The sequence below is a fragment of the Chrysemys picta genome, chromosome 7 (assembly GCF_011386835.1).
Source record: "Chrysemys picta bellii isolate R12L10 chromosome 7, ASM1138683v2, whole genome shotgun sequence".
Classification (NCBI taxonomy): domain Eukaryota; kingdom Metazoa; phylum Chordata; order Testudines; family Emydidae; genus Chrysemys; species Chrysemys picta.
In genome coordinates, this window is record NC_088797.1 from 91,684,477 (window position 1) to 91,698,985 (window position 14,509).

Below are 14,509 nucleotides of genomic sequence, written 5' to 3' on the forward strand. Positions count from 1 at the left end.
CCTCAAATTTAGTCAGTATTTTACTTAACTTCAAGCTTTCACCTTCTTCAAACTTAAAGTTGTTATAAATATCCAATGCTTCCTCCCCAACAACATGCAAAAATATTAATGATTTCACTTTATCATTTTTCTCCTTTTCTCTGTGGTTGCTAAATACAATTTAAATCTCTGTCTGGATGTTTTCCAGTTTTCTGCAACATTCCCTGACAATTTCAGACTAGATGGAGGTTGCAACACATCCATTCCTGTTTCTCCCCCCCCCCTTCTTTAGTTAGTCAAGCTACTATTGTGCTCACCAAATACATGCAAAAGCCTCTGTGTCTGATGCTCCACATGCTTCTCTGGTGCTTCCCTTTGTCTCTGCTTTCAGTTGCAAACGCAAGAGTTAACTTCAAAATGACTTCAGTTTCCTTCTCATTCAGCACTTATGACACAATATAATGATCTTGGGGTTCATTAAACACAAACCAGTGAATGAGAAAGGAATAAAACTTTAATAAAAACAAACTGGAGAGCTTCTCTGGTGAACTGCTTCACACAACCATACAGTGTTTCCAACCCCTACCTCCAGGACACATCTCCCAATTCTTTTTTCAGAGTAGCAGCCGTGTTAGTCTGTATCCGCAAAAAGAACAGGAGTACTTGTGGCACCTTAGAGACTAACAGATTTATTAGAGCATAAGCTTTCGTGGACTACAGCCCACTTCTTAATCTCTTAATTATAATCTTCTACAGACATATCTCTGCAATCCACAATTTTTTTTAACCTAGTGGCCCTCACTTGTCCATTAGGCACCTTTGAACTGTATTGTGTCAATAGGTATTCAAATACGCATTCTCTCTGGTCACTTACTGTAGGTCCTTTGTGTTTGGGCTTCTCTTTTACTCTTCTTAGGATCTGTTTTAATCTAACAGCTTTTTGATTAATTCTCTTTTTCACCAGTTATAGTTTCTTTCACTTTTTTTTCTTGATTCATTCTCTCTCTGGAATTTTATTTCCCTCCTGTAATAGTGTCTGCTCGCCTATCCAGTTCCATTTTTTTCTGCTTCTCCTGATCTGAAACCTTTCCTGTTTTCCTCCTTATCCCTTCCCAGTCCCACTTATTTTCTCCTCTTCGTTAATTTTATCCTCTCACCTCCTACCCTAGCTGCAGTTCATCCACTAGCTCAGCATCTAGATCCTTCTCCTTCCCTCCTCATTCTCTAACAGCTTTTTCCAGCTGCCCCCTGCGGGGGGATTATGAGCTCCCTCCTCATCTTGAGCTGCCCTCTTCATGGTCATCTCTCACCCCAGGACAGCATTCTATGCTGCTGCATCACAGCTGCAGCAGGTGCTAGTGCCAGGGTCAGGGTTACTACATTGTCTTTCCCCTTGTATTTTTCAAAAACCCTGTACTTATCTAGACTAATAATTCAATAATTAACTCATTTGCTATAGAGTTCTCACTGACCAGGTCATATAACATATTCATAAAATTATTACAGATCAATATTCTTAGATTTTTACATAGTAGCTTCATATCCACCAGTCATGTGATGGGAGTAAGAAAAATCCACCCTGTGCCAATTCCAACACTGCACAACTGGTTAGGATCATAAACTGAGTGTTTTCACCATCCCCTGAAGTAGCCCATATTGATCATTGTTGGAGGATCATTGTTAATCAGAGATAACAATAGTTTGCTCTACTAGACACACTGCCCTGTTGTTAGTAAAGTCAGTGTGATAATGTAGATGGATATTCTGTAGATTTTCTCCTGCTCTGTAAAAATATAGAGGTTAATTTATGTTTTCTGCATTGTAGATGCTATAACCTGATGAAAAGCATGTCTGCTAATTTGTCCTTTGTAGCAATCTCAAAGCTGGACTAAGGATGCAATGTGTGGTTTCCATTAGCTTCTACTTCAGCTCGAAAAGATTAAAACTGCATTCACGAGATGCTTATTTCTAGGATTTCTAGAGTGGAGTTCAGTAGGCCATAGCAATTTTGAAGAGTTTCCCCTCGGGCAGGCTCTATTCATTTTGTAATATTTTAGAATCCCTATAATTTTCTATAGAATAGAAATAGGAAACATGAGTCATAATTTCTCTGAAAAATACATTTTATATCTGATTTTTGTGTCAAGAAAGTTAACTGGGGACAGTATACAAAAACAAAACACACAGGAAAGCACCAACTTCTGTGGCTTTCAGACTGATGGAACCATTTATCTGTAACTATTATGCTGCATTTTAGATCTCATGAGAAACCTTTCAGTTCAACTACAGACAATTAAATTTTGACTTCTGAAAGTAACAGTAAAAAAGAATAAAATAAATGCATTTTTCAAGTGAAAAAAACCTGAGAATTACATAGTTAGTACTAAAATGTTATTGGTTGTTCTTACTGAGATGGTGTACTACCTAAAGAGTCCAATTAGGACTGGAGTCTCATTGTGCTAAGCGTTGTACAAACACTGAGGAAGACAGAGTTTACAATCTAAAAAGATAAAAATAAAGGGGAAGGGATACAGTATGCAAGCAAAATGATTTGGGTGCTGATTGACACATCTCTTGTTAGTTCTATTTATCATTAGTAGTAGTATGTATTAGGCTGAATCATGGCTTTGCCCCGAGCCCCAAGCAAGAGGAAGTATACTGCTGTACTTTCCCAGAGCAGCTGAAAGTCACAGTCTCCTTCCAGGTTCCCTTGCTGCTTCAGGGAGACAGTACTGCATTGGGTCTAGCCAAAGCTTCAATCTCTTGGCTCCTTTTGTCCCACTCCCTTTCACCCTCTGCAGTGGGAGTGGAACATCGTGACTTTGTAAAGCCTGCTTCTCTTCCAGGGCTGCTACTTGTGTTACAGATAGCCAGTCCTCTTGTGCCCACATCGTGCCTTGCTAGCTGGCCCAGAGTTTGGCCTATTGCTTGTCATATTTTTAAACAATATAATCATAATGCTCTATTAGGATAATATCCTCAACTTCCCCTATAACCAGCCATTGTTAGTGCCTTTTTTAATTACACACTTTTCAATCAGTGTCCGTGTATATGAACTATCCTAAACTAAGTGCTCTAGCCACCCATTTGTCCCAATTGCTAACCCGGGGTATTTCACCATTGCTTTCCCGGCTCTAAAGGCAGCCTCCCGCCAGCAGCTGTGCAGAAGTAAGGGTGGCAACACCATAGCACACCACCCTTACTTCTGCACTGCTGCATTCAGAGCTGGGTGGCTGGAGAGTGGCGGCTGCTGACTGAGGGCCCAGCTCTGCAGGCAGCAGCACAGAAGTAAGAGTGGCAATACAAGACTAGCAGCTGCCATTCTCCAGCTGCCGAGCTCTGAAGGCAGTGCCAGTAGCAGCACAGAAGTAAGGGTAGCAGTACCACAAGCCCCCCTACAGTAACCTTGCAACCCCCTGAAACTCCTTTTTGGGTCAGGATCCCTACAATTACAACACGATGAAATTTCAGATTTAAATAGTTGAAATCGTGAAATTTATGATTTTTAAAATCCTATGACTATTAAATTGACCAAAATGGACCATGAATTTGGTAAGGCCCTACCAACTACCAATAAAGACAAGGGGTGGAATTTTCAAAACTGCGTATGTGATTTAGGAACACAAATTACCCTGACTTTCAAAGTCACTTTACGCATTTTCAATAATCCCACTCTAGAATTCAGTTAAATTGGAGTTCTAAAGTGGAGCTGTCGTTGCACTAATCTGAGGCTCATTTGAATGTTTTTTTTTTTACTTTTGAAAATCCTGTTACAAGTATTATCTGGTGGATTAGAATACGAGGTTATGCCATCATAACATTTGTGCTGAGTTTGTGTAACTATAATTAAAGAAATGTTGGGGATAGTCCAGACATGTGTTATCCTGCTCCTGCAGTTAACACACACGCAACTCACATCTACCTCAGGGGATTAAAGGATTACTTCTGTAGATGTAACTTTTTCACAACAAAATGTAGTATTTCTATGACAGTTTCCAATATCATCATAATTCTACAAAGTTTACTTGAACATTGAATAATATATGTAATATATATGATGCACTATAATTTTGTGCAAAGTGCTGTGTCAGGCAAGTAACGAGTATATAGGGGTCTGTGATGGCAGAGTCAATGCAGAGGTGGGAACTTGTTTGCAGAACAGGTATATTTTAACATATATAAAACTACTCATTTACATCCAGGTCCTGATTTCCTGATACAAAATCACTGTAGACCATTTAGACACTCTTGGTCTTTCATTATGCAACAATTTATGTCAATTTTGTCCACTTTATGTCTGCAGTTAAAAACATACTATAGCGGCTGATACTGATTAGATTCAACTGAAAAGTAAATTAAACACAGGGCTAATGGTCCTAGGAAAACTGCCATAGAAATGTAACATTTTAATTTGAAAGGCCTACACAATAACATCTTCCCTTGAATGTGCCTTAAAAGGAATAAAAAGGGCCTTCTGGTGGTAAGTAGCCTTCTGTGCACATCTGCAATAAAGTCTGCAATTATTTCATAAATAATCTCCAGACATTGCAAGTAAACTGTGTATTGAGTCAACTTCCTAATTACTCTCCTCTGTCTTTGGCACTTGCTCCCCAGGAACTTTGAGTGACATTAATAAGGATTTTGTATCTGATATTTTAGTTGTGGTATGAGGTTTAAGAATAATGTATGTTTTGGATCCATTTTCGGGTTGGCTGCCAAAGAAGTGCTTACCTCTCATGACACCATAATTTATGATAAGTGATTTAATATTAAACAAGCTTTGGTGATTTCTTTTCTGAAGAAACCTTCCTCAACAGCTATGGATGAGTCTAATTTTTGTTTGGATTCTTTTTATTCTTAAGTGATTGTAAAAGTCATGTAATTAAGGTGCAAAATTCTAATTCAATTTGGCTTGCATGAAACATTCCAGATTTTACGGCTCACCGCAGCAGAGAAATTTTTTTGGTCAAGTGGGATAGTGATTTATAGATTTCTGCCATTTCAATTTCTTTATCACTTTTAGTTTTGTTAGACCCTTCAGTAGTATTCCACCTTATTGAATATGATGTTCTTGTGTCATATTTGCAATCTATTGTTGGACTGTCAGATCCTACTTTGACTTGGTTTGAGTCCTATTTAGCGCTTTTGTCAACAACTGTTACCATGGGCCAATTTAACTCTTTACTTACCTGTTTGTCCTGTGTTGTGCCTCCTGGATGTATGTTAGGATAGTTTTATTGCTTTCATGTGACTAATAGCTGATAATTTTTAGGGAGTATGCTATGTGTTTTCACTGTTATTTGGATGATATCCAGTAAAAGCTAGGAATTCCATCAAATTATCAGGCGTACATTTCTACTCTAACTGCTTATTGTTGGCTAATTTTATTAAATGAAACCCAACTAACTCAGGAACTTTGCTAGTTGAGTCCAACTGTTGCGTAAGTGCTAGAGAATGTTATGCTGGTTGCATGCCAGCTGCCAAGTGAACTTACAGGATGCATATTCTAGAAGACTTCCTAGTCAGTGTGTTTCTTGAAGTGGAAGGAAAGCTCAGATAGTAATTGAGCTGGGGGCTTTGATAAAATTATTTGCTTTTCCTTCACGAAGTGTATAGTTGCACATTTGTATCTCTGATTCTAATGACACCCAGATCATCAATTTCAACTAAGGAGTGAACAGCACAGTGTAGCAGGAAATATATAAAGAAGGCCTCAAGTCATCCTTGTGCTTATTCATTCCTGAGCAGGCTGTGTGCTGGTCCAGTCCTCTAGCACGATTTAGGCTAGCTTAGAAGCTGATGCAAATTATACCAACTCCCAGCATTCCAAAGATGCTCATAAGGCAGCTGAAGATTTCTGAGGTGCAGAGAAGCCAAGGCCCTATCCTTCCACCAGCTCTACACCATCAGAGTTTTAGGGTCTGTGTCCATAGTAAGCCATGTAAAATAGTCCAAGCATAGGGGAGAATCTGGGCCAGAGTGAAGGTAAAATAAACTGATTATATGGGCCTGATTTTTAGCCTCCAGTTGTGTGACTGAGTATTATGCATGAACTCACCAGTGCTTGTTCAGTAGATATTAAAATTAGTAAGACAAATCATAGATGAAAAAACAAAACAAAACAATATACCGTTTTTGTGAAATTCTCATAGTTTAGATTGGAAAAAAAATACTAGGCAAATAATTTATTTAAAAGTGGCCTTGTATTTGTTGAACGAATAATTTACCACATTATTTAACCAGTTCTTCTGTAAACTCTTCATGCAGATGTTGGTACTGGAAATGTACAAGGAGTTGTGTGTGTGGCCGCCCCAATGAAAATCAGGGCCTGATTTTTATATAAGAACATGATTATCATTGTTAAATAAACATTTTCGTTGGTTAATTTTTCAATATACCTTCTTACTTTTTTAACTCTAAATTAATTATTATTTTTTATTTTTGTGTATTTTCTATATAGCCCTTTATTGGTCTGAGACTTGTAAATATTTTTTCTGTGGTTTTATCCCTTTTCATGGAGACTGCTTTAATTTAACTAATGTTAGTAGCATATAAAAATGAGAAATATAATCTAACATTTTTTCACTCTCAAGGCATGCTGCTTAATTATAAAGGCTGAGACAGTTTTAAAACCATGGCACACAAGCTGATATTCCATCCATTCACTTCACAACAATTTTTTTAAGAGGGTGGTATATGAACCAGTAAAATTTGGGAACCACTGGGCTAGATCATCACCAGCACTATGCAGCCACAAAAGTGAGTATGGAGGAGTAAGGCCACCCCTTTACACTCTTTCGTGGGCAACCTGTAAGCACAAGAGCAAAAGCAGACTCTGCAAAGCCACTGCTTTCTTGTGACCTCCACACAGATGAAAGGGAGGGATTAGACTGAGCGTTGGCTCTCCCCCCAGCAAATGCAGCATCCTTGTAGCTGCCCCAAGTGACATAACACATAGCTGTTTGTACTTCCCCTTGCATAGTATAGATTGTAAATGAAGATGTAGCCCAAAATACTCAAAGAAGATGCCCATAGTCCTGATAAAGTTGCACACCAAAAATAAGCACAAATTTGGTGGCAATGAAAAACGGATAGGTAGGTAGATACTAACCTCTACTGAAAAGATTCACAAATTTGCATTGTCTGCCTGTCTAATTAAACATTAAAAGTTGTCACACTGGGTGCTCATTCAACAAAGCTCCAATGTTTAGATACTTCTGATGATAACTTCTTAAGACCTTCTTTTTGTATAAAGAGTCAGGGGTTATATCCATTAGATTTGTCAATATTTGTATTGTCACCTTTTGTAACTAGAACATCTTTCTACCCAGTAAAAGGATGGGATTGGGTTGAACCTTCAGCTCTGGGACCCTCCCACCTTGCAGGGTCCTAGAGCCTGGGCTCCAGCCCATCTCTGGAAGTCTATAAGGCAATGAAAAAGCCCCGCAGACTGAGCCTGGCAAGCCTGGGTTGGCTGGCATGGGCCAATCACAGGTTTTTCTTTGCTGTGTAGACATACCCTAAGAGGCCCAGTACAGCACTGTCAGCACAGGGCAGCAGCTGTGAACCCATATGAACCTCGTCTGCTTTCGGGGCCAGAGCAGCCCTGGCCTAATATTAGGTAGTTCCTCAGGAAAGTCTGTCCCCAGCTTTCTTTGCGCAGCAGTATTGCCAGAATTTCCACAGTGCTGCATGCTCCAGACCCCCTGAGGCACATCCTTCCTGTCCCCAGACCTAGCACATCCCTTATCCCAGGACTTGCCAGGGGTTCCTTGAAGCCTGGATGCCTTCCTCAGTTCCTATTTTTCACCCATCTGAATCTGGTTCTATTAGGGTCCCTTTATGCTGCTCTGGCACTTTATCTCTCAGGTAAAAGGGCCCAGAGCCATCATGGAAATCTCACTCATGGATTAGAAGTGGCATATGCATTTATGTTATGATACTGTACAGTAATCACAGATGTTTGAAGTTATTTATTTAATTCACAACGTCTCTGCCATATATTAGCAAATTCCTTTAAAAAAATATTGAGGCAAAAGCTGCTGGCTCTCTCTACTGAGTAGAAAACTGCCAGACAGCAGAAACCCAGAAGCACTTACCACACATCTAAATGTTGCAACTGCTGTTCCTACTGCTGAAGTGGAGAACCAATTTCCAGTGACTTTCTTGCATTGTTGAGTACAATGGAGAAAATTGGAGTGTGTGATCATGCACAAAACTGCAGAAGCTAATGCTACAATTGCCTTCAACCAGCATGATGTTCATTGGGCTTCAGAGTTATGGTGTGCAAAAAGGGCTTAGAAATGGTTGTTCAAAGTTGAACTTCAGAGCAACTTATCTACTACTCATGATTTTAAGAGATTCTCCAATTTTCTCTTTAACTTTCCTCCTTCCTTTCAGTCCATATACATAGCCTTGAACCCTTCCTAACTCCTGATTGGACTCCTTGTCTCTTTTAGCTATTTAATATCCCATTCCAACCCATCAGTCACCTGCCCCTTCTTGGTTCTGACCCATTTGCCTAGTTGCTGTACAGCTCTCACCTATCTGTGCATTACTGGTCCATTGGTGGAGCTATGCCTATAAACACCAGCTACCCCCTCATTCAAGCAGTATTATGTTTAAATTGGTACTCACCCTGTATAATCTACTTCATAATCAGTAGGCCACTTGCTTGTCAACTCTCTTTGTACTTCTATTTGCTCCCCTCCTAGCCTCCATTGTGACTACCTCTCAGACTTCTCAGAACTCCTGTCCCCTCTCCTCCCAACTCCATCAGCAACATCAGGTTTCTCCCTTTCCCACTCCATTATCACCAGTGCTTGATGCCAGTTCAACCCCTGGCAGCCTGCCCATCTTCACAACTGCTGAACATTCCCCTGCACAGTCTCTTACATTTTGGGGCCATATCATCAACTGGTATAAAGTGTTGTAGCTCCATTTACTACAATGGAGTGATACTGATTTACACCAACTAAGAATCTGGTGGTTTTTTTTCCCTATTGCACTCTCCATGCACATTAGCACTCCTGATCCAACCCTTTCATCTCTGTGCACTCATCCCATCCCAACCCCTCTTCTGATTGGTCTCCCATACTACTTCATCCTTACAACATTCCATTCCACAGCAGCAAATGTTAGCAGGACCTCACCCATCTATGGCAGAACTATAGGCCCATCTCATGTTTTCTGAATAGAGATCCATACATGAAATCAGTCCACATCTCCCCTCCTGTGTTGGGTCAATTCACAGAAAATATTTTACCAAAACTCATTTAACTAAAATGTTTTACATATATTAGGCACAAAGCACTATGTTGTATGTGAGTTAAGGTTCCTCTATACATAACATACCTTACACAAAAGCAAGAAAGTGATAAATTAAGGCATCTGACATGGCATACCTTTTACTCTTCAACACAGAGATGCACACTTCACCTCTAGGAAAACCATCATGCCACAAACCACCTATAACCCAACACCTCTACTGCCTCCCATGACATTGCATCACTTTAGTAGTACTACTATATTTGGGCTAAGTTTGTATGACTTTTTTTTAAAAGTGTGCCTCCAGGAACTCTGTCTGGGTTACATATATATATTTTTTTCATGGCTTCTAATATTTGCCATTTAGAATCTGTTTGTTTTGTCTATTAATATTTTATTTGTTTAAAATAAACACACCATTGCATTATGGCACATGATTGCACAAGCATCGTTGCCTTATTATTTGAATGCATTAAATGTTAAAGCAGTCATTCCCGAAGTGGTGTCATATAGCAGTGTGCTTGATTTGTGGGGTTTTTTTTTTTTGAAATGCTGTAGTTTTAGGTTTATATTAGAATACTTATTATGAAAACCCAGTAGCCTATTTCTTAGTGCTGGGTAAAGAACATATAGCCATGATAGTTTTTAAGCTAAAGTGGATTTTTTTTTAAACTGAAACACCTGAAGCAAAAAAAAAAAAAAGCTTACTTCACTCAAAATCTACACCTTCCTTCAATCTGAAAAGAGACTGCTGAGGTTGGTAAAACTAAAATTTAACTTTCAATGACAGTTTTACCATTTTAAAGTTCTTCTTGCCTTGAGGGATATCTAAATTATTCTTCTTTGCTCTTGCTATCTCACTGGCTCTACTTTAGTTTTTCTTCTGCTTCCATATGAAGTGTTTACATTTCAGTAGATTTTTTTTCAGTTTGTCTCTCTAACACTGATTATGCTTATTTTTGTCGAAAAAGACATAACTGTCAAATTAAAAGTAAACAGATCAGCAAACAACTGCTATCTATAACATGGCCCACTTGTAATGTGTACCACTTGTTTACTGAAAAATCAGTCACAATTTAAACAAACATTTTCAAGCCTGAATTATTCATCATTAGAGGAAAAAAGCTTGCCATAATAGTCTGTTTAAGGAAAGAAAATACTTAGTTCTTCTACAAAGCCTTTCATGGATGGATCTTAAAGTATTTTATAAACATTATCTCCACAACATACCTGTAAATTAAATAAATATCTCCATTTTACAGATAGGAAAACCGAGGCACAGAAAGATTCTCAATGTTATAGAGACAGTCACTGACAGAACTGAGAACATGGTCTTGATCAATTGTCTCTAATCCTATGTTTCAACTTCTAGATTATCTTCTTTCAAAATGGGCCATCAAAGTAAATCAGTTTTGGTCTTATGAAACATGGTAGTTTCAGTACTGTAAAATGGAATCAGTCTATCTAAGTAAGTGGAAATATAGTGGAAATAGAATTTCACCTTTGATTTAAATAAGGTGCAAAATAAGTAAGGCACTGCTTAACTTTAATCATATGAATAAATCCATCTCTATCCAGCAAAAGACCCAGTTGAATTTAAGCAAAACTTTTTTTTCTTAAGTCACCAGTGTTGAAATGTTACCTAATATCTCTTTAGTCCTTATCATCTTTTACACAGTTTGGCATATTGCTGGTTAGAACAAAGACATTCATGTTGCTTAAATGCATTGCTGAATGGGGGTCTCTACTCTACTCTTATTTTTAAACTTTTTGCATCTCCCCACAAAATTGGAAAATGCGGGGGGAGGGTAGTTTTTCTCTTTCCCCTGTGGCATGGGTCACTTGCTGATTTAAACTAGAATAAATGGTGAATTCTCTTTAACTTGAAGTCTTTAAATCATGATCTGAGGACTTCAGTAACTCCACCAAAATTATGGGTCTATTGCAGGAGTGGATGGGTAAGATTCTGTGTCCTGTGATGTGCAGGAGGTCAGACTAGGTGATCATGATTGTCCATCTGGCCTTAAAGTCAATGAGGCTATGAATCTTTTTTTTTATTATTATTATTAAAGTCTCTGATACTTGAAAATACTTTCTCAGCAGCAGGAAATCTTCCTTGAATATAGGAAAGGACAACAGGAAGAAATCAAAGAACATGAATATGTTTTGATAAACAGAAAAAAGTTGTTTTGAACTACCCTATCTGCAGTGTTCATCAATGTTTCAAGACGTGTGAAAAGGAAATATAAGAAAGACCAGTGTTCACAAGTCTCTGCTCAAAAGTATCTCATGACATTTTATGAATGGAAGTAATAATACATGAAAAAGATTCTGGTGCCAAGTTACCTACAGAATCTTTATTATGGGGTTCATATGAAACCCGCTTGATCAAATAAAAATGTACAAAGAACTGATCAGACAAATTAATCACTTCCCTAATATATCCTTGATTATCATACATATAGGTATCCATTGTAAGCTGTCTGCATTATTTAACATTAAAATACAGCATATGAATTCTTATTTTTGTTGTTTTGGCTTTTGCAGACATCCAATAGGACCTTTGACATTCCTCTCACTTTGTCTGGAGCAGTAGTTTTACGGGAGAGACTAAATTATGAAGAAAAGACACGTTATTTTGTTATTGTTCAAGCAAATGTAAGTATGGATTCCAAAACTGTTATTTCTGTCATAGATTCCTCAGGAGCAGGGGATAGGGCATGGGGTCATCTTTTCTACATGTCAGGAGTAGGTGTTCTTTTTCTTAAGTCACCAGTGTTGAAATGTTGCCTAATATCTCTTTAGTCCTTATCATCTTTTACACAGTTTGGCATATTGCTGGTTAGAACAAAGACATTCATGTTGTGAAATAAGACATTCTTTTGGCATGAGGAATAGATTATATATTTTAAGTATAGTGCATGTACAAAAGTACATTCTAGTGTCACAGAGAGTTTGTTTTCTGACATATCTAGCTATATTAATGTGATCTGAAATTAGTTTAATGGATACAATTTAACTGTATCCCTGAGCTTTGAAATGGAGCCTTCTAAAATGAGGCAATTTTTCTTTCAATTCACACTGTATGTGTGTTAAGTGTTTTTTACAGGATGACTAGCAGTGGATAATGCATGCTGAGAATAAAAGTGACATTTAAACTGTATCTAATATAGCTGTCATTGGGAGAAGACTTTAGGTGTCCTTGAAGACAATGAAAGTTATTTTTCCTCTTCTTTTTACAATAAAATTTGTATTTTTAATAAGTGGATGAAAGAATTCCATTCCATTCCTATGCAGCAGTTATTAATTCCACACAAATGGTGTAGTGGTTGAACAGGATTCTGTCAAATAACCTTAGAAGTGTTTGCTTCTGAAAATATCTATGTACATTTGTGCTGCCTTGTTCAACGTTGTGCCAAAGAGAGGAAAGAATCTACTTGAAAATTCACCCTCGTCTTTAATAAGTATCTCAGGCTTTTTATAGTAATCCAGATTAAAACAGATTTTAGGCCTCAGAATCTGCAAAGAGGACCACAGTGATCTTTGTCCTTCTCTGGGAGCACCACATGGGACAGAAACCAGACTGGGCTTCCCCTCTCACAAATCCAACACTGTGTCTCAATGGCCCATCCCACCTCACCTGTGGGGACTTCACCTAGGGCTGGAGCTCATGCAACAAGGTTGAGGGGGAAAGAGAGCCAGGGCTGGCTCTCTACAGCATCTGGTTTTGGTGGCTCATTCTTCCACTTTAGGGACACTAGATGGGGCAAGAGCTCCTCTCAGCTCCTGAGCTGGAAAGACAGAGAGCTTGACTGTGTGGTTTCAGAGTAGCAGCTGTGTTAGTCTGTATCCGCAAAAAGAAGAACAGGAGGACTTGTGGCACCTTAGAGACTAACAAATTTATTAGAGCATAAGCTTTCGTGGACTACAGCCCACTTCTGGGACTCCTCCATCACTGACAACCAGCAGGACCTGGTCCCAACAGTCCATCCATGCTGGGGGATAACAAACTTCTGTTGCCGTTGCTGCCTGATATAGTTAGTTATGTAGCCTAAGTGGTAGTAATCTGTACTGTATTGCTGAGTAATCTCTACTGTATTTTTGAAGGGTCAGAGTTCAAACCTTGCTGATCATATGTGATGGAGGGGCTATTATAGCTGCAGAGAATATTATTTGCTTTTTCTAGTAGTTTTTAATAATGAAGAAAAAGGTAAATTACATACAAAAATAAGTTAAAAGAATGTTGTTTAGGTTGCAAAGTTAACTATGAAAAAAGTTAGGAAATGGCAGATTTATCATTGCTCCCTCTCTCATTGTGTGTATGCATTATGATACTGTCTTTAATTACATACTGTTATTTCCACCGGCCATCTGCCCCATTCAGTGCACAGGATGGATGCACAAGGGAGCTGAATTAAGGTTGCGTGGGCAACTATAAATCTGGCATTCCCTAGCTTTCAAGTGTTGGACTTTGCAACATAAATAGCATTCTCTTAAAGTACACCTTTACCCCGATATAATGCTGCACATTCCTCGGGCTGCGCCGCTTCCCGCAGCCCCCATTGGCCTGGATCAGCGAACCATGACCAGTGGGAGCCACGATTGGCCAAACCTGCGGACGCGGCAGGTAAACAAACCGGCCCGGACTACCAGGGGCTTTCCCTGAACAAGCGGCGGACCGGCTTTGAGAAGCACTGACCTAAGTAACACTTCTCGCTGGTCTCTCAGAAATGGGAATGCATGAAGTCCCCCAAAGAAGAAAGAAAGGTTACTAACCAGTAACTGGTTCTTCTTTGGGCATTGACACTTCCTGTGCCTCATGTTTAGCACATGCATAAATCTTTGCAGGATTAATATCATAGTGACCCATCCTATATAATTTCCATAATATAGCTACTTATATGAATGAGAACTACTTGAGTGAGTAAAGGTTGCATGTTTAGGCCATTTTATTAAGATGATGTTAAAAAAGATAGTGAACAGAGTTTGAGCATAGAAGTTTCTGGTTATCAGGGAATAATGTACAGATTATCGAGGGTGCAAAGTTTGGTTTAAAATCAGGTGGCATAAGGAATACATAATCTGCAATATCTCCGATTGGGGATAAAAGGTTGATGGGTCAAAATACAGGCATTGAGCTATGAGGGTATGAAGTTCATATAGTGGCTATGTATGGGTGTGGAGTATAATGAGTAGATATGATGATGAGGATGGATTGACCCTCATTTGGTGAGATTTAATGTTCAGGGAGTTTATGGTTCCA

General features: G+C 38.7%; 1 protein-coding gene across 1 annotated transcript in view; it reads left to right on the forward strand.

The window, feature by feature from the left end:
- Nucleotides 1-14,509, forward strand: part of PCDH15 (protocadherin related 15) — a 1,392,890-nt gene that overhangs the window by 913,406 nt on the left and 464,975 nt on the right. Inside the window, exon 10 of the mRNA XM_065552026.1 lies at nucleotides 11,794-11,904. Coding sequence (XP_065408098.1) covers nucleotides 11,794-11,904 — 111 coding nt within the window. The remainder of the gene's footprint in view (nucleotides 1-11,793; nucleotides 11,905-14,509) is intronic.